Consider the following 20,999-nt stretch of genomic DNA (forward strand, 5'->3'; position numbering starts at 1 on the left):
TCAATCTTCTCAAACGTATGAATGATGCTTTTAATATCCATCTTTTTTGATTTTTATCCATCTCTCTTCAATGTTTTTTATTGGCAAATTATTCCTTTAAAACTGTTGAATCATCTTCTACCTGCCAATTTCGCATTTCAAAAGTTTTTTGATCGCCTCTATTTTGCACTTAATTCTGTTTTAATCAAGTCATATGTTTGTTATTCAACGAATATGAGGTATCCTTACACAAAACCAAGTTTTTGAATGTAAATATATTATAAGAATCTCATGTGTTCGTAATAACTTTGATTATGCTAGTTTTATATTACTCATTATTTTCTTCCTGGTCTGAGTACACAAGTACTGTTTTATGACGCAAACACTTTGCTCCTCCCCTGAGGCATGATAAGAGGGTAATCAATACGTCATATAAAAGCGTATTTTCTTTGTAATCTGATAACTAAAACTACAGCATGTGTGTGTGCATGAAATTATACTCAGATTTTTTAAAGCTTCAAGTTACTATATTTAATTGATTTCACATAAAAGACGCACCCACACGGCCATTACGCAATCGTTCGATCTGAACAGCGTGCCAGGGAACGTGAGCTGTATAAAAGAAAGCAGTTGACCATTTTCCGTTACTTATTAGCTGAGTCTGTTGTTTACAATAAAAAAAATTATAATGAATATTATGAAGTCTTTTTACGAGTTGTCGGCGAAGACATTAACAGGAGAATTAATTAACTTTTCAAAATACCATGGGAAGGTAATATTGATAGAGAACGTTGCTTCTTTGTGAGGAACAACCGTACGGGACTACAGCCAAATGAATGAACTCATCTCTAAGTATGGAGATAAGCTTGTTGTTTTGGGGTTCCCGTGCAATCAGTTTGGACATCAAGTAAGTTTCTTGTATTTGATTTGAGTGTACTTTAAATTATTAAGTAGTTCGTGTGAAAGCCTACATTTTTGCGAAACTAGATAACTATAAGCTAAGAATACAGCCCTCTTAGTGAAATCATTTGTTTTTATTCCTATTTTCGTTGTTTTAGACCTATTTAGTTGAAAAAACAACTTCGAAGCAAGAAAAACTTTACTATCGGTATTTTCAAAAGTTCTGTAATAAAATAATTAAAGACCGTCTCACGCGTGCTCAAGCAAGAACACTCGAATTCCTCGCAATTTTGCAGATGGTTGTAGAAATTTAAGTGCAACATAAGTTAACTATAAATTAATTATATATTTGACTTTATGTATTGGTAGAGAAACTATTTTTTGCTGTATATTTAAAAAAATATTTATGCAGTGACCCACCTGATAGCATAAAGGGATGTAACTTCAGTTTTTGTTACGTATACAGTTAATAATGTCTCCAAAATCTCTTTACTCGCACAACTTGTTACCATAGTATGTATTGTGTGTGCGTTTTCCTTATAGCAAAACCACATCAGGCTATCTGCTGAATCCACCGAGGAGAATCGAATCCCTGACTTTAACGTTGTACATTTACCTCTATACCAGCGGGGGACAGTGTGTATTGAAAAAAAAAGGACAAAATATATTCATAGTGCTTCAACGCGACATCATATAAAATTAATTTATTTAAAAGTTGAGAATTTTTGTGTAATTTGTATTACTTGTTGTTTTACTGATGGACCAAATTTGCTTAGATTAATGTTTCATTCGGAACGTATCTTGTGAATCCACAATCTTTCCTTCGCACGTCGTAATCTCTTTGCTACATGTACTCCTCAAGATGCCGAAACGTGTAGAAACAATATTTACATCGTAATCTTGTAAACAGTTTCTGCGCATGCTCCTTACGTGAGCTCAAACCATTTACTACAGAGCCAACGTATCCAGAGTTAGAGTTTGGACATATAAATTTACATACGATGTGAGAGCGATGACATAACTGGGATCTTGTCTTTATATTTAAAATAACATTTATATATAGCAAGTTTTATTTACTTACTTATTAGTTTATTAAAATGGCGATTCAGGCTTCAACATTTCCTATACTCTGGTTAAAATTCGTAATTGTTAATAACTAATTTTTAAACATGAATGGGTGGTTCGCATAACTTGTAGAACTGTTTTATAGTTAGTAGCAAACGTAATTAACCAAGAAGTAGTATTACGCCTTAGTTTGAAGTAATGTATGTAACGTGGACTCGGAATTAAACTCACTTGAAAGCGTCTCTCACTCCTCCCCCCACTTGTTTTTTACTATATAATAGTTGAGTGCAGCGTAGTAATTACAAAGTTAGTCGTTAGTGGTTAAAAAGCGAAGCTGAAAATTGTTTATTCATTAAATTAATGACTCGGAGGTTAATTTTATACACTGATATTTTTCTTCATTTCACAATATACAATATCTTTTTATCACTTTTTTATAAACTAGTTATTTAAATTAAAGTTTCGGAAGAATATAAAATTATGTATGTGAGTCAATATGAACTAATTCTACTTCACAGCATTAAGAGATTTTAACTTTATAAAAAATCGCCGAGTTATAAAGTTGTCTACGAAACTCTTTTAGACACTGAAATAGTGTGGTCAAAACAACTGAACTTCGTTTTCAATTTGAACTTGAGTAACGAGTTGTGGTAACTGTAATAAAATTCGGTTTATGAATACCAGGCTGTTATGCTACACGTTCATTAACAATACAGGTACTGAAATCACACCTCAATAAATTACCTTATCTGAATATGAACATTAATACAAATGTGATTTTTTGTTTCAGGAGAACGGCAAAGGGGAAGAGATAATGAATACTCTTCGGTATGTCCGACCAGGAAACGGTTTTCAAACTAAAATAACTCTATTTGAGAAGATTGATGTTAACGGTGAAAATAGCCATCCAGTCTTTCAATTTTTAAGACAAAGTCTTCCCACTCCTCATGATGACCCTCTATCATTCGTGAAAAATCCACAATGTATTATCTGGTCTCCTGTGACTCGTGGCGACATCTGTTGGAACTTCGAAAAATTTCTGATTGATAAAAATGGTCAACCATTTCGTCGATATGGCCCTCGTTATCCAACAATAAACTTAGATTCTGATATAGCTGAATTAATCAGTAAATAGATAACTTTCTTTGTGACACGTAACTTCTATTTCTGGGGGGGGGGGGATATTTAGTCAAGATATCTTAGGCATTCCTGATATAAAATCGGATAAGAGCGCACTTCGTATCAAATTGTTATATAGAAAATGTTTGTAGTAAGTTCATATATGGTAACAAATATTGGTAAGGAGACTGTGACGACGATACTTGAAACCTTTACAAAGTATCTGTCTGATATATTGTTTACCAAATGTTTAAGCCATGTGTGCTGTACAAACAAATAAAAAGTATCATTAATTCTCCATGTGTATCTATATTTATGTTATGCGAATTTTTTAAACCCTCTGTTGGTTAATATGGCTTAATGTTAACCTACCATCTTCTGGAAACACTCGGGCTGTTAAGATTAGTTTTACAAGCCCTTCCAACAATATACATATTTGAATTTAGAATGGTTGTAGATACAACTATTAAATTGCACCTCTTCTTTAACTTCAGAAATTATTAGAAAATGGGGGGTAAAGTAAGACTTCTACTTTAACACAAGGAAAATATCTTGTAGAAATACCTTGAAGATAAATTATTAGAAATTCACAGGATCCGGTTAGGAAACGTAAAAAATCATTATGAAACCTGAGTGGGAATATTCCATCAAATTATGCTAAAAAGAATAATACAAGTTTTGCCGAGAAAAAGAGGCAGACCATACGTTTATAATATATTCACTAATAACTGTTTTAATAATTAAATACAAAATTTAACTTGTGATGCATCGTCGCAATCTAACACGGTGCAAATAAGTAAAAAATTACAACTATTTTACGAAACGAAGAGTAGAACTTGTATAACAATATCTAACTTAATTTTCATAATAGAACATAGATGCTCTCTGACAACTAAAATTTCGTTATAACTGAACTAAAAGTTTTTTCCAATTTCTATAATAGTGCTGATAGTTTGGGTGGATTGTGTGTGTGTGTGTGTGTGAAAATTATGAGACTGTGTGTTCTGAATAGTAATGTTAACTTTACGACCCTCACCCAAGAAATTATGTAAATACACCAGTGAAACGCGCAGATTTCCCAAACTTGTTTGCAGCAATCTTGTGCTTAAATAAAAGGTTCCGCATGGCATATGCCAAAACTTAAATTTTCACACACAGTTCAAACCCTTTTCTCTCAGTATTGCAAAATTTTTCTCGCCATTTTCTCATTCATTTACTGAATAACCAGTAATGTTTACACGAAAAGGTGAAATGGTCAATCGGCGGAAAATTCTTAACTCTCCTTCTCTTTAAATTTGAGATAAATCAAAAATTACCACAATAATTATCCCAATTCTAGCAAAAGTTACCATTGCTGCGATAAGATTTGGCAACTTGCTCCATACATTTATTTTCTTGAATAAGCTTTACTAACAACGATCTCTGAATATTCATCTTTGGGAAATTCATAAGGAAATACGTCATGCAAATTGTGAATACTACAAACAAATGTGGATATTAACCAAGTCGTTAAACCCCGGGAATAACAAAGTTGCTTAAAATTAACAACACTAGCATGTTATTCGTTTTTCACGTTCTCAAAATACGGTCGTGAACAGAAATTTATCGAATGATGACTGGCAGTTTCTACTTTCTAGAATCGGGTGCGTAAAACTGACTTGGGTCAAACTGTTAATTTACATTCCTCACTGCTATTTAAGTTCATATTCAAAATAAGGCCCAATGACTTTTCCTCAGAATTTATACATACGTATAAAATATGGAGAAAAAAAATACGAAATCAAGGTTTTTATTATAGTCACAGAATAACATTTATCCTCCTAAATGTTTGACAATCATATGCTTTAATATGTAAGTAAGAACTTCCATTTATTTGGTCTGTTGTTGTTGATAAAGAAAGGATGATATCAAGATTTCAAATTGAAAACTTGTCAGGCCGAAATAACTAGGGCAAGAATTTTATTTTTCTTACAAGTAGAAATTTTTAACTCGTGGCTTTGTCATCTCTTTACCGATTTGACATCTAATTACAGTTTTCAACGCGGCAGGTCGAACCCTTTCGATTGATGTATTCGACAATGTCTGTGTTATTAATAATTCCATTCTAATCCTACCTAAAATAATTTTAAGGGCAGGCTACTGAAAGTCCTGATAAGTGACAAATTTGAAGCAAGTATATGCGCGTTGAACGCTGACGCACAAAAATATAACTCTCATAAAGGAAAAAGGTCTCGTAGGTTAATTATCTCTTTCTCTCATATATTTGGGTATTGATGTTTATATACCCAGGAGGGTCAGTTTTGTCGACCTCTTCCGCCTCCCTTTAAATTTTCTTTTTTGCAACTGTCAAATGTATTTATATATTTTACACGAGGGCCAGAGTAACCCACACTTACTCAGGCTCCTTTCAGGGCAATGTCCATGCACTATCTACACATTCACTTGGTGCAAATAAATTCTCTTATCCCGCCTACAATAATTTAAGTTGTCGCAGCTATTGAGGATGCCCTTCTGTTTAAAACAAAACATTCGCTAATTTTCCTTTGTAAAAAACGCAAGTTCGGTGAATATTGTAACTTTTTTTCCATTTTGTAGTAGAAAAAAGTTGTGTGATATCCGTTCTCTACATAGATACAAAAACATTGTTTAACTCGAGCTGCTAGATTTAAAAGCATTACATGAAGCTACACAAAGATTTATCTGCGTATAATTGTTCCTAGTTTTGTATAAATATGCTAGAAAAAAGGCAGCGAGTTAATCTTTAAATGGCGACTATCATCAATTGATGTTGGTACCTACAACATTCCCGCTGTTTAAGGGTTAAATAACATCCACTGCCAGTTGTCTGAACCAGTAGGAGGATTTGACCATTATTCGTATAGCGCACCCACGTCCTCAAAAGTACGACAAAGGGCGTAAACCATAATTCCTCGAATTCATAGTACGAATACAGTAACGTTTTACGCAATTAATGTAGTATTTTGATTGTTACGTAATGAAATTTATCCCGTACGAGTCTCCGATTTATTATATTACATACTTTAGGCATTACGATTTCAAATAGCCAGACATTTTTATTTTACTTCAGAAGTTAATTAAATGTCGATATTTATTAAATTTATTATATTTGCTAACAAGATTAATAAATACAATTTTATTTTAATATACAAACAACAATACAATTCAAAGTAAATGTTATTACCACTGGTTATTACAAATAACGGTTTATGTACAAGAGTTTTACAAACGATACTAAGTGTTCTATCTGGATAGTACTGAATATTTTATCGAAGGTTTAGGTTGACAACGAGTAAATTAATTTTATGTTGGTAAACCGATACACTTTACTTTACGGGAATGCTAGCTAGCTTTAATCTTCACACGCGTGTTTTTCTCGGCTACAATATCTATCCTCGTAGTAATACCAACGTCCAAAGTTAATTTACTGAAGTTTGTAATGTTCGAAACCTATAAACGTTCCTGATCAAATATCTGTAGTCTTCCAATTAATAGGCGTTTGCCACAATTATAGCTTCCGAGGCTCATAGTATACTGACTGTAGCGACCAAACAATATCCTATTACTGTTTCTCAGGGTGTTGATTTATAAACTTTAAGGCGACATTCTCGGAAATTAAACTATTCGAAGATACGCTAGTGTTTTCTTAAAATATATATTTTTGATTCTTATTCTCGAGAATCTTCTATAAATTTAGAGAACAGGCGGGGCTTGTGCCTTTATTCGTTACATGCATTAAACTGAAACAAACGTAGGTATTTAAAAAAATGTATAACAGTAAATCTGTTACAAGATAGAACACTTAGTATTGTTTGTAAGAATAAGTGAAATTTTCATACGATTCCTAACTTGTACGACTTCATTTTCTTTTAATTAACAGAATCATTAGAGCAAAAATCCTCAAATTATTCTTTCTACAGTTTCGCCCATTTTTTTTAACAAGATGCATGAGAATGGCATTTATTACTGTACAGATGTTGCAAAACTACTTGGATTGTATGCTACCGTTCTCCGTTCCGAAGTTCCTACCCTCAACTCTTTTATTGGTGTAATTTCGACCACGTGACCAACAAATTGTGAGTCACGAGGCTTTGTATTTTGTAACACAACTGTTGCATAATATACATATTGTTCTTGATCTATATATATATTATATATAGCAATTTATTTACATAATTAAGATACTAAAATATTTATTAATTTCAAGGGTAGATTTTTTTCAAGCCAAGGTTTATTCTTGGAAGATTAAATAAATAAAATTTGGGTTCTACACAAATGCACACGTAAGGTCACAATTGTGCAATTTTCAAAACGTGGAGTAATCAGCACGGAACTGATTTTAACAAATCGTGGTATCTAGACACGTAAATTGTGTTTTAGATACATATTGTTACGTATTATTATTTATTTCAGACGAGTATCCGAGTTATTATGTTATATATGTTAACGTATTACTATTTCAAATAATCGAAAATGTGAATTTTAATTTAGAAGTTTATTATGTGTTAATATGTACAAAATTTATAGTATTTGCTAACAAGACTGATACATAGAATTTTCTTTTTTTAACACACATATATTTTAATATAAAAAAACAAATAATACACTTTATAATAACGGTCATTACTAATTGTTATTACAAGTGATGATTTATATACAAGTTTTACAAACAATACTAAGTCTTATATCCGGTCAAGAACTGAACATTTTATAGACGATATTGTCACACATCTTGGTTCTTGTTTGGCCTCACATCCTTACAAATTGAATTTTCCTGCGAAGATATTTAATGCCCTCATATAAATAACGTCTGAAGTAATTCATTGAAGTTAAACGGTTTGTAACGTTCCTGATCAAATTCTGTAGTTTTCCGTTTAATATGTGTCAATCAAAATTGTAGCTTTCGAAGCCTATAATACACTGACTGTAGCAGACGAATAATATTCTTCTTCTGGTACGTCGGTTTTATGTAGCAATCACGCGAATTTCTCGAAGTTTCAACAATGTTTTACCACGTCTTATTAAAACAAATTTTGTTGATTCTTACTCTCAAAAATCTACAAATTAAGAGAATAGGCAGGACTTGCTCAGTACACAGTCAAGAAAATACGTCACATGCAAAAAAAGCAAACTATACTTAAACGTGGGTATTAAAATAAACGTATAATGGTAAATCTGTAACAATATGATAAAACCAAAGTTCTTATGACACTTGTGTTCGATATCCTTTCAGTCTTTATGCTGCTGTAAAAGTCTAATGAAACATTCCATGAAAAGTTTTCAGGGTGTTATTTTTACATGATATATTTCCTAGCCTCCGATTTGAAATCGAGGCCTGTCACCAAGCGTTAAGGTAGTTTGAGGCAATGGAGCAAATTTGAAGTTAATTATAATTAATATGTATATTAAGTTAATTACAGAATGTGAGCTAATTATTAGAAGTAAATTAGAATGTGATGCATCTAACTTTTAAGGATATGTTAAAATTAAACGATTATAATTCTAATTATTTACTTGTATGACATGGCAACCAAGAATGAATCATGTACAAAACATTATGTCAAAATCGTTTTTTCCTTGCTTTAGCGTAAGTATAATCTCTAATTACATCTGTATAATCTATTTGCCTAAGTAATACCTTTTGTACTGAGGGCAAAGAAAGAGGATTTAAGCGTTAATTTAACATCATATTATGCAATTAATGTTTTTACTTTAGCCAGTTTAGAAAAAAAAAAACTTTCTGCGCTACAATTTGTAACGGGCAGCCCACGTGAACATTAAGCCAAACAGATTCGATTTCTTTTCTTTTCTCTGACTGCTTTGACGCATTGTTTGATAGCTGATATTTTATTATCACAAAATTTAGCAAACCGTACCATTTCATCGGGCTGTCTAGTTCTGGAGGGTTTATATCTCCCAATCTTGTAGCTGCAGAAAAAATTTCAGTCTCATTTAAACTTTTGAAATCAAATAGAACAGCTGACTTCATTTATGTCACTTTATATGTAACAAGCCGATTTTCCAAAACACATTTGCAACTTGTTAACGACAGGTATAAAATTTTCTACGTGAAACTTCTGAGTTCCACATAAACTAATTTTACCTTCAGAAATCTCACAATTTGCCAGATTTCTTTTTCACTTTCTGGAAATCCCACTCAAAAACTATTATATTTGAAAGCCGATCGCCTTGAATTTCGATTCTATTGAATTTTTCACATAGTAAGTTCACACATTACTTAAACGAACTGATAAGCTTTACAGCAGTAGACAAATCAAGCCGTATTTCTCGAAGCTAAGTATCAAATCTTTAAATAATTTATACTAAAATACTGCCATAAAAACATTATCTGTAAAGTTCTCATTTCATTCATCAAAGTAGTAGTTTTATTTCTTACTGTTTGGCTTGTATTAATATCCTTATATAAAGTTTCAAGGTTTTTGGTATAAATGCTGTCGTAGGTTTCATAAAGAATTTGTTGAAAGTGATCTAACTGACCATCTAGTTCCGCTGAAAGCCTGACTAGTTACCGGCTTTCTGTTATCGCTTTTTAAGCCTTCACAAAGGCTTGGCCAGTGTTTGGTTGAATAAACAAAATTTGTATAAAGTCTGAAGAAAAAAATCGATACATGTATGTCCAATTAAAGAATCGAGACCAACAAAACGCTTATGCGTATCACCTTTCTCGTCCACATATCGCAATATTATAGCTAGTTAACTGATCTGAACGTGAGACATCGAGTGAAGATTATATAGCAGTTGAAAAGTATTTAGTATCGCGAATTTCATCACAATTTGCCTTAACAAACCTTATTAGCCATCAAAATAATAAGTCTGTTTGTTTTTGAATTCCACGCAAAGCTACACGAGGGCTATCTGCGCTCGCCGTCCATAATTAGCAGTGTAAGACTAGAAGGAAGGCAGCTAGTCATCACCACCCACCGCCAACTCTTGGGCTACTCTTTTACCAACGAATCGTGGGACTGACCGTCACATTATAACGCCCCCACGGCTGAAAGGGTGAGCATGTTTGGTGCGACTGGGATTCGAACCTGCGACCCTCAGATTACGAATCAAGTGCCTTAACCACCTGCCCACGCCGGGCCTCAAAATAAGTTCTTCATAAACCATGGAGGATAAATATGAGATATCTCCTTGGCTTTTATTTCTACGCGTTTCAAGGTGCTTGGCCATGAATGGATCGAATTTATCTGCAAACTCTAATACAGCTAAGATACCGTTGTTGATATCTTCAATCTCCTCTCTAATTCATCTAAGTGCTAATCCTCTTTTACACAAAAATGTTCGATATTCCACAATACCTCCAGCTAGTATTTTATTTGTTAAACCATTGTTTAACTTTGAATCCACAGTTTCTATGCTTTTAGTTTGTACCATTCTGCAGTGTACAGAATAAATTTGCGCTTTACTTTTTCGTGGTTTTGCGAAGCTAGATCTAGAGTCATGCGACAAATCGCAGAATCCTTTTACAAAAAACTTCCAAAAGAAGAAGAGAATAGATCAACCACTTTTTGTTTTGTCGTTTAGTTTAATCTTTAAAAAGTTTAATGAATAACATTTTTCAATATCTGTTGAATATATACCTCTCTCTGGTGCTGAAAAATCTTGCTCTGCTATATTTTTTCTTGAATTATATTTTTGCGAGGCTGAACTTCTATTATTATTTTCCTTTGCTGGCCTTAACACCGGATCAGACTAAAAGTCACTTTCCTCGCTAGAATTAGCGGCAGGATTTTCAGTCTTTCAAGCTCTTTCCTTTTACGATACATAAGGCGATGAAACTGAACTTACGCTTGAATTTTTAGTTCCTACAGTGGGTTGAGAATCACTCATAGAAGCTTTCTTTGTCCTTGAAAGGGATGATTACGTTCTTCTGCTCTTCTATTTCCTTAAAAGTTGATAAAAACTTAGGTAGATCGGGGACTTATTCTAATGCAAGTTTTTTTATTTTTTTTATCTAGTTTCTCTTTTTATTTGTTTCCTTTTCTGGAAACCACTTTCGTATTTTCTTTCTATGTTTCAGAACGCCGATTGCTGAGATAATTAAAATATAATTATTTTCAAGAATTATTCCATGATTGCATAATATAAGAAACATACGTGTATATTGCATGTGTTCATGAGTGAAAGTAATTTAACGATTACAAAAAACGCTAAAATTAATTATCAACCCTCGTTCCTTTTAGCTCTATTTTCTACATAAAGCTACAGGTTAAAGTTTAATTCTCATACCCTTTATGTACAAAGCACCTTTAATAGTTGAAATGAACGGTTAAATAATTATCAAAAGATCAAACAAATATTTAGTTTGATTCACACTCCGCGCCTACCACTAATTTGCTAGAAATTACAATTGGGATTTTTTTTTTAAGGCCGGACCCTATTAAATTTATAACAAATAAATAGCTTAGATTTCAGTTGATTGACTGGCATATGTTTTATACCACGTGATGTTACAGAGAATTGAAAATTCAGCTGAAAATAATTCTTTCCTCACGAGAACATAGTGGGAGCTGAAGTTAAATTTGTAACTGCTCAAGTCATGTGACCTTCGAATCCAGGTCGCACCAAACATGCTCGCCCTTTCAGCTGTGGGGGTGTTATAATGTTACGGTCAATCCCACTATTCGTTGGTAAAAGAGTAGCCCAAGAGTTGGCGGTGGGTGGTGATGATTAGCTGCCTTCCCTCTAGTCTTACACTGCTAAATTAGGGATGGCTAGCGCAGATAGTCCTCGAGTAGCTTTGCGCAAAATTCAAAACAAACAAGTCATGTGACTAGAGAGCCAGAAAATTTCTCACAGAAAAAATTAGTTTCTCAGTTGTTCACGAGATCATTTTGCATTATTCGCTGCATTATTTACTTTGAAAAATTAGTTTTTGGACAAGTAGCATTAATATAAAGCAGCTGGGCGAACAAAGAAGGGCATTCGACGACAGAAAAAAAAAACAATAAAAAATCGACTACACGCAGGTGAGTACTATTTTATTTTTGTTTTCTATTCTGTATTTATTATTATAAAAGTAGCTCAAATGTAAAACTTAGAAACTTTAGGCTAGATGAGTGAAATTAGATAATATAAATAAATACATTGATAACAATAATAAAAATTTTTTACGAGGTTGGTTCTTTTTTAATTTCGCCCAAAGATACACGAGGGTTATCTGCACTACCGTGTGTGTTTTCTTATAGCAAAGCCACATCGGGCTATCTGCTGTATCCACCGAGGAGAATCGAATCCCTAATTTTAGCGTTATAAATTCGTAACTTACCGCTGTACCAGCGAGGGACATCTGCGCTTACCATCCGTAATTTAGCAGTGTAAGACTGAAGCAAAGGCAGTTAGTTGTTACTACCCACCACCAACTCTTTTACCAACAAAAAATTGGATTCACTGTAATTTATAACATCCCCACGGCTGAAAGGGCCAGTATGTTTGGTGTTATGGGGATTCAAACCCACAACCTTCAGATTACGAGTCAAGTGCCCTGACTACTTGGTCATGCCAGGCCTATTTTTATGAGGTACAACTCGACAGGTACTATTCATGAGTAGTACGCATATATTGACACTTCTTATGGCAAGAATTTTAAAACTTACTGCTGAAAAGGCAATGAATCAATAAAATTATTTCTGAACATTAGTAGAGTTAAGAAATTTAGTGTAAAGAAATGTCATTTCCTGCTATAATTTGAAGTAATTCTAGAAATAAAAAAAGAGTAATTTTATTTTACGAGTTCGGTCAAATTCATCTAGTCTACACTGAATAAGAATAAAACAAATGATAGATAAAATACAAAGATTTATTGATTAAAAAAAAAAAGTTAAACTGACGGTTCGGATCGTCATTAGTGGTCCCTCACTGCTTAGGATCCTGGCGCAGTTGTGCGACAGTCAACCTTGCATGTATATAATTATCTATGCAAGTTGTTTCATCGAATACAGAATGCTACAATAGCAAGTATCGAATACTTGTTTACACCATAACTGTAATTTTCAAGTATGATTTTATAGATGATAATTACTCCTAATATAATTAGCGCAAGGAAAATTCGAAGCACTAGTAAACATGATGTCGTCTAGAAATTAAGATAAGGGTAAGGATTAATATCACATTATTATTTCTTTTTATTTCAAATCATTTATTACTTTGAAATCATTTTACTATCGTTCAAAAAATTGGCAAACCATCCAGCCAGAGTAAAGGTAGTATTTAGTTTATACTTGTTGACACTAGATATAAATATAAAATTAGAATAAAATTGTGGTGATCTTTACAGAACACAGATGCCTTTTAACAACTTCATAATGAATTAGAATTTACAGAAGCTATTACTTGTAAACACTGTGCATGAAATACAACTAAAACTTTCAAACTACAAACTGTCTGAAAAGATATTTTCATATACACACATCTGCATAAGTGTTTAAGGTATGGTTTCAAAGGTGAGAGTAACAATTAAGAATACCTGGGATGTTGTGCTTCAAAATACAAATATAAATTTGAAGCAGATAACTTTAAATGTAGCTCTTTTTTCCATTGTAGTTAAATCATGGTATGTGGTAGAAAGTTAAGACTGAATACAGATGAAGGTATGAAGAGCCTGGGGATATGTTTCATGAGTAATGCTCCCCTTCACTATTCTCCCACTTTTCATGAAGGGTTAACAATAACCCACGAGGCAGTGATCATTTTCCTATAATTTTGAGAAAGACTGGCTGTGGTCAACGCCATCTGACCTGCATGCCCCAGTGGAAGCTGGATCAAGCAAACTGGCCCTTTTTCACTGCCCTTGCAGAACTAGATCCTGCAATTGTCTGTAAGCCATCAATAGACGATTGTGTGGCAGCAGGAGCATACTGTATTATACAGGCAGCTGCTCAATGTATTCCTAAAACTTTGACATGTTTTCCATGATATCTTCATCAGTGGTGGAATCCTGCCTGCCACATGGCACAGAAGGCTCAAAAATGATATCCCACACTCTCGGACTGCATCGCTTTCCATCAGGCCTGTGCACATGCATGGTGGGTAAGATGTCAAAGCCAGAAGGAATCTTGGATTAAGTTCACAACCAGCATATCTTCTACCACCAGTTCGAAAGGTCAGTGAGCAATATAATTCTGTCCCCTTCTTGATCTTGCTCTCTGATGGCCAGAAAGTAGCTGAAACCCTGAGCATCACCAATACCCCAGATGAAAGCTTTTGCTACGTATCTAGCACTTCTGTTTCTTCCCCCACCTTCTTAGCCATCAAGACTCAGCCAGAGCAATCACCTCTTTCATTTTGAGTTGACCGTTTCTGTGACTATAATCATCCCTTTACACTGGTGGAACTGAAACTGGCCTTTCATCAGTCTGGCAGTACACTGGTCAGTCCTGATGATGTACACTATGAAATGCTGTGCCATCTATCTCCTGCTATTCTTATGATTGTTTTTAACCAGATCTGGCAGGAAACTGTTTTTCCTAATGCCTGGTGCCAGGCTATTGTATTACCTTTCTCTATGCCTGGGAAGAATCTCAAGAATTCCTTCAAACTACCATCCAACTGCTTTGATGAGCTGTCTCTGCAAGACCTTAGAGACGATGGTTAATGCTTGTCTTGTTTGTTTCCTCAAATCAAACAACCTCCTCTTACCCACCCAGTGTGAGTTCTTACTACAGCAACCCACCATAGACCACCTGATTTGACTTGAAACCTCAATCAGAGAAGCCTTTCTCAAACGACAACATCTTGTCTCAATGTTCTTTGACATTGAGAAGGCTTATGACACAACATGGAGGTACAGCATTTTGCGAGATCTCAATATATGTGGGTTATGTGGCCATTTGCCCATTTTTATTAAAAAAATTTTAATGGACAGGAGATTCCAAGTTAGTGTGGATTCGACACTTTTCCACCCTTATCTACAGGAACTTGAAGTTCCTCAAGGCTGTGTTTTGAGTGTCATATTGTTCAGAATCAAAATCAATGCATCACTGAACAACTCCCTCTCACCATTGCAAACGGGCTCTATGTCGATGACTTTCACATCTTATGTCAATCACTGAACGAGGTATATTGTGTGGCAGCTACAGATTGCCCTCAATCATTTACTGAACCGGATCACAGCAAATGGCTTTAACTTCTCTCTCTCTAAAATTGTTTGCATGCACTTTTGCTGCCAACAGGGTATTCACCCTGATCCTGAACTCCATATTGGTGAAGTTGTACTGCCTGTGGTTCCTGAGACAAATTTCTTGGGGCTTATCTTTGACTATAAACTGACCTTTATACTACACATCAAGCAGCTACTGGTCAAATGTGCAAGAGTGATGAACATCCTTTGTGTCATCTCTTCCACCACTTGGGGAGAAGATTGATGTTCAATGCTACAGGTATATCGTGCTCTTAGTTGATTGAAACTCGACTATAGATCACTGGTCTATGGCATTGCCAGGACCTTGGCCTTAAAGATGCTGGACCCTATTCATCATCTAGGACTTCCATTCTGCACTGGGGCTTTCTGCACTTCCCCAGTTCAGAGCTTATACACAGAGTCTCATAAACCTTCTTTTCACCTCTGCTGTTTGCAACTGTCTCTACTTTATGCTTCGAAACTTCGTTCTTTACCAAAGCATCCTACCTGTGGTTGTGTTTTCCTTCCTCGGTGGGCCATACTTTTTCAGAACAGACAATCTGCCATTGCTACTTTTGGCCTTCATATCCAGATGCAGTTGGATGAATTGCATCTGTCCTTTGGATAACACTGTTATAGCCACTGGTCAGCCCATCCTACCATGGCTTCTTGCAGTCCCCAAATGTGACCTATCTTTAAGTCATCTGAGAAAAGCAGACATTCCCGATCGAAAGTACTGTATGTTATTTGCTGAACATCTTTCAAACCATTCTTCCATTCCTATTTATACAAATGATTCAAAATCAGATGACTGTGTGGGCTCTGCCATGGTTTGTTGTGGTTTAGTGGTTGCATGCAGAACCCCTACAGCTTCTGTGTTCACTGTTGAACTGTACGCCATTTCTCTTGCCTGGAGCTAAGCAGTACTCAAATTGCATTATTTATAGTGTCTCGCTAGTTCTCTACCAGCTCTGGAATTGTTCACGTTACTTCACACCCTGTTCTTATCAATATTCAAAACCGACTGGCCCATTTCTCTTTAACATCTAATTCTATCCAGTTTTTCTGGATACTGGGCCGACACCGCACCTAAATCTACCTGCTCTGGCACTATCACTGCTGTGCCTGTTCCATATATGGACTATGATCCTGTATTCAAGGCTTGGCTCAGTGCCAGTTGGCAGTCGTCTTGAAGTGAGCAACATGAAAGAAGCTTTTCCAAATAAAACCTTACATTGGATTTGGGTCATCTTGATTCTGTAAGGATCAGAAAGAGGAAGTTGTTCTAACTAGACTACACATCAGTCACAGTTTTTTAACTCATTGTTTTCTTTTATCTGGAACTGATGCACCAGAGTGTAGTTTGTGTAACATCCAGATCACAATAAACCACATTTTACTTTCTTGTCATCGTTACAATTCACAACGATGACACCATTTTAAACATGTTCTGTCCTGAGGTTTATCCGTAATGTTAGACAGTGTTATTGGCAATAGTGAAACTGTGCACCTTGGAAATGTTCTTAGTTTTTAAAGGCCATTAATCTTTTCAATGCTATTTAAGTTTTTTACTTTATACATTAGACCTTTTTAATCTGATTCTCTTTAAGAATCAAAGTCCATCAGGTTTGATTTGAAATTAGAAAATGGCCATAACATTAAATAACTCGAAACCAGGGTTGGAAAGGCCAACTTCAGGTGACTAACGCTGCTGTTTGAACTTACCTGTCAGTCATCGTGGTGAGTTATAATAATTAAAATTTTGCTACAAGTCTTTCAAAATGTTTATTACTTTACCGTCTGTAATTGGCCATAATGTCAAATATCTTGAAACCAGGACTGGAAAGGCCAACTTCAGGTGACTAATGGTGGTCTTTGAACTTACCTGTTAGTCTTCCTGGCAGGTTATGATGATTACAGTTATGCTACAGAAAGTCCTTTACAACTTGTATTACTGTAGTTTTTCTCTTACAGCTGTAGACTAGATGTAAAAATTGGTTTTAATGCTATTTATATTTTTCTAAACTTTGTTTTGTTTTACCTTAAATTCCTTTTATGAATTTTACTAATTTTACTTTAATTTTATCTTTAGTGGATGTTTGGCACAGATAGCCTCTTTGCTTTGTGCCATAAAACATCAAACCAACTAACCAACAAGTTTCGCAACCTAACCATCTGGCCATGCTGGGCCTGCTATGCAGAAAAGAATAATGAGGATAACAATAGAAAAAGATTTGGATTGCAGCATTTAGTGCACATAATATAAAAAAAGGCATAACTGAAGCAGTTTAAGATGCAGATTATTCATAGAGGACAGAAACAATGAAACCTAGAGGATCAGAAATATAAGGGAGGTAAGAAAAAAAAAAGGCAATGGAACAAGTGTGGCAATATGAAGTATGCAAGAGAACTTAGAAAAACATATGAAGAGTTTTTTAAAGACAATGAAAAGAAAATTAAATTGTGATATGTGCAGTATATTGAATATTCTGTGAAAAAAAGAGAATTAAAATAGTAATAAATAAATGGATAGTATCAGCAAAAAGTAATGGCACTGAATTAAATGGAAATGTATTTAAAAAATCAATATACTGAATGTATTGTACATAATTATATACTCCTTTGTAACAAGTACATTCTTTTCAGAAAAAAAAATCAATGAAATTGTAAATATTGTATATTAAATACAAATAAATCATTCAAACTCCACATTAAATATATATATATATCTGTACAAGCTGTTTTTTTAATGGTTTCAAAGGACAGAATAATAAACATAATGCTCACTAATCCCATTCTTCTAGATCATTAGGCAATGCCTTTATAAGTCCCTGGATTTTTCCTAGAATTATTTCATTGTTGCTGAAGCACTGATCTACACCATATGGAGGTTTAATAACAAGGGCATTTGCAACAGTAAGATTACCAGAGTTGTTGTTAGTATCCTCCACTGGGATTCGATTCTTGTTCAGCCAAGTCTTGAGTTTCATTTTCTGCCTCAGAAGTTCTTCTGTTGAAACTTCTATTGTCTTGGGAAGAAACAGCTTGTCCAACATGGCTTTAAAAATGGGTTGGTCATTAACTATATTTATTGACTCAACAGTATGCCCCATCACCATGGTAAGTGAGACAGGTATGTCACCCTCAAAATGTACCAGAACAATGCTATTGAAAATAAAAAAAACTATTATTAAGAAACACATAAAAATACTTTGAATTAAACCATAAATGTAATTTTCTACCAAGTTTCTCCAATCATCCAGATACATTTTCTAACTGTTTGGTAATTATACACTGTTAGTAAATATATCTATCCTAACATCCTCTTCTTCAGTAAGCTTTAGCAAAAATTTTATTTTTACATTTCAAAGGTGATTTCAAAAAGCTAGGAAGCAGGTTTACTGTTTCAATTTGAAAATGCAAACCTATAAGTTACTCATCTATTTTCATAAGTATATTAAAATAACAAAAGTGTTTCACTATTAAAATACAGGAAAAGCTGCAAAATGTTTTCTTAATTCCAAATGTGTGAGGAATGAATTAAGTATCTATTCCTTTCCAGCTTTGTGATACTTTTATTCACATCTTTGTTTGGCTTGACATAAATTCAACTTCAAATTTTTAGCTTGCCCAGTTATCACTTTATAATGTGAATTGCATTATAAAATAACTCATGATGTAAAAATATCCTTTTTAACATATTCACATATAACAAAATAAATCTTACTTCCTTTGCAGCTTTTATAAATGCTACATTTTTTATACATCTTAATGATAAATAATATATAATTGTGTAGAATTATAACTTATCTCACAATGTTAGTCTGTTTCAATTCACAATTTTTTTCCTTTTTTAATAAAAATAGCATTACTTAATTTAAAATGTTAATCATATTAATGAATATACATTTTATAAATTAAACAATTTTCAAAATACCTACATACCAATGAGGCCTACAGATACAAAATCAGTCAGTAAGTGCATACTTTTCCACTTATTTTTGATATATTACTAAATATTTTTTAATTCTGAGAGCAACAAAACACAAGTTACATTATTTCTATATTGGTATGCTATAAACTACTGCTTTTCATAGCTGGACAATTAGTTGTATTATCTATGAGCATCAATTACATTGATTAGTGTCATGTAAAATAATCAAATTATTGAAATTCCTATCTCAACTGGTAGTGCTTTCAAATTTTCATTTTTTCATTATTATTTTAACTTCATTTAAGATACTGTGATAGATTGTTAAGGTTGAACAGCTACATTCAGTTAACCATGAAATGGGTGGCAACTGCCTATTTGGGAATCATTTGTAGAAATGTATGATCACTATACAACATGCTGATTCACCTCAAGTGTAGAGGATAATGTTTTGAAAGTCTTTCATCTCTATTATAATTTCAAATTACACCTGAAGTTAACACAACAAAATGTTTTACATGTACAAAGGACATATTGTGCAATATTATTATTTTGGGCTATGAAAGTTTTTGAAAATCATTACATTTTTGTTATTTTAAGATCTAAAATTTGTATGAAGAAATAAAACTGCTGGGTAAATATCATGATAAATCTTCCATAGACAAACGTAAATACTAAAAAAATCTTACATTTACAGATAAACATAGTTTTTGTACAGCTCAATTTTAAATAATAGAAATTTAAAGTAGCAAAAATCAATTTTTCACAATATGCTTTTCCCTCTTATAGTTATCTTTCAAAGTTTAATCAAACTGAAGAGCAACATCATAATTTTGTCTTAAAAACAATATTACGTGTTTACAAGTACCAATTCACTTTTTCAGTTTGAACGAAAAACTTCAGTATAAGCTAATATTAATAATATGTCATAAACAAAGTTTGTCTAAAAATTTACGAATGTTATTCGTTTTCTTAATATTATAACAGTAGAAGTAGAATTATTCAGCAACTTAACATAACGCTCGGAATAACAAAGTATCTTTCAGTTTCACGGAGAAAATCATAAGACGAACTTTTTAAGAAGCAAGACTCAGAAATGAAACGCAAATAAACTATACTAAAAACGCAACTCACTTTTCTGATACGGGATCTATAGTCTTAACCCATCCTGAATGACACTTTTTATCAGACGTATAAACTTCAACTCGTTTATGTACATAACTTAATAACTTGAGAGGGTCATTTTGGAAAACTTTATGAGTTTCACTTTTAGTACGACTGTTGTCAAAATTATCTTCTTCACCGTCTCTTTTCACAATATCAGCCATTTTGTTGCAGTTGATTATTAGTTTTTCCCTCAATAGATGTCAGGCCCACATAATAACAATTTTAAAAATTGAACTAGTTAAATTGTTATTTTGAATTTCACGCAAAGCTACACGAGGGCTATTTGCGCTAGCCGTCCCTAATTTAGCAGTTTAAGACTGGAGAGAAGGCAGCTAGTCATCATCACCTACCACCAACTCTTGGGCTACCAACGAAAAGTGAGATTGATCGTCAAAATATATCAAACAACATCAGTATCTTAAATACACGAAAGCAGGAAAATGCACAGAAGAAAATAAACTGTTTTTACTATAAGAAACTAAGTTAAGAAAGAATCACTAAGAAGATTTCATTGAAAATCTGTGAATATCGTAAAGTATACATAATGTTGCCATCAGAGTTACAGTTGTTAGTGCTGTTTATTAAACCGGTTTTGAAGAAATAATTTATTCTTGTTTTTGAAATGGCATAAGGTATATGTTATTATTTTAATACGACGGTTCCGCATGTGTAATTCAG

At 33.6% G+C, this 20,999-nt stretch overlaps 2 protein-coding genes across 2 annotated transcripts; one reads left to right on the forward strand and one right to left on the reverse strand.

Moving 5' to 3' along the window:
* Window positions 1-374: 374 nt before the first annotated feature.
* LOC143255674 (glutathione peroxidase 2-like) lies at window positions 375-3,159 on the forward strand. The gene is made up of 2 exons (XM_076511719.1): window positions 375-886; window positions 2,735-3,159. Exons 1-2 carry the CDS (start codon window positions 812-814, stop codon window positions 3,077-3,079), a joined length of 420 nt encoding a protein of 139 aa, XP_076367834.1. The 5' UTR covers window positions 375-811; the 3' UTR covers window positions 3,080-3,159.
* Window positions 3,160-17,953: 14,794 nt separating this feature from the next.
* LOC143255679 (gem-associated protein 6-like) lies at window positions 17,954-20,677 on the reverse strand. Its single transcript, XM_076511732.1, has 2 exons — window positions 20,289-20,677; window positions 17,954-18,388 (listed from the first exon to the last, which is right to left on the reverse strand). The coding sequence occupies exons 1-2, from the start codon at window positions 20,480-20,482 to the stop codon at window positions 18,010-18,012; spliced, it is 573 nt and encodes a 190-aa protein (XP_076367847.1). The 5' UTR covers window positions 20,483-20,677; the 3' UTR covers window positions 17,954-18,009.
* Window positions 20,678-20,999: the final 322 nt, after the last annotated feature.

This window comes from Tachypleus tridentatus, chromosome 1, assembly GCF_004210375.1.
Source record: "Tachypleus tridentatus isolate NWPU-2018 chromosome 1, ASM421037v1, whole genome shotgun sequence".
NCBI classification, from domain to species: domain Eukaryota; kingdom Metazoa; phylum Arthropoda; class Merostomata; order Xiphosura; family Limulidae; genus Tachypleus; species Tachypleus tridentatus.

Excerpts from the sequence above, each read along its gene's own strand:
- LOC143255674 (XM_076511719.1), top strand. The coding sequence starts at position 812 with ATGAATGAACTCATCTCTAAGTATGGAGATAAGCTTGTTGTTTTGGGG. Across the intron at positions 887-2,734 it reads GCAATCAGTTTGGACATCAA|GAGAACGGCAAAGGGGAAGA; the intron begins GTAAGTTTCTTG and ends TTTTTGTTTCAG.
- LOC143255679 (XM_076511732.1), bottom strand. The coding sequence starts at position 20,482 with ATGGCTGATATTGTGAAAAGAGACGGTGAAGAAGATAATTTTGACAAC. Across the intron at positions 18,389-20,288 it reads ATAGATCCCGTATCAGAAAA|CATTGTTCTGGTACATTTTG; the intron begins GTGAGTTGCGTT and ends TATTTTCAATAG.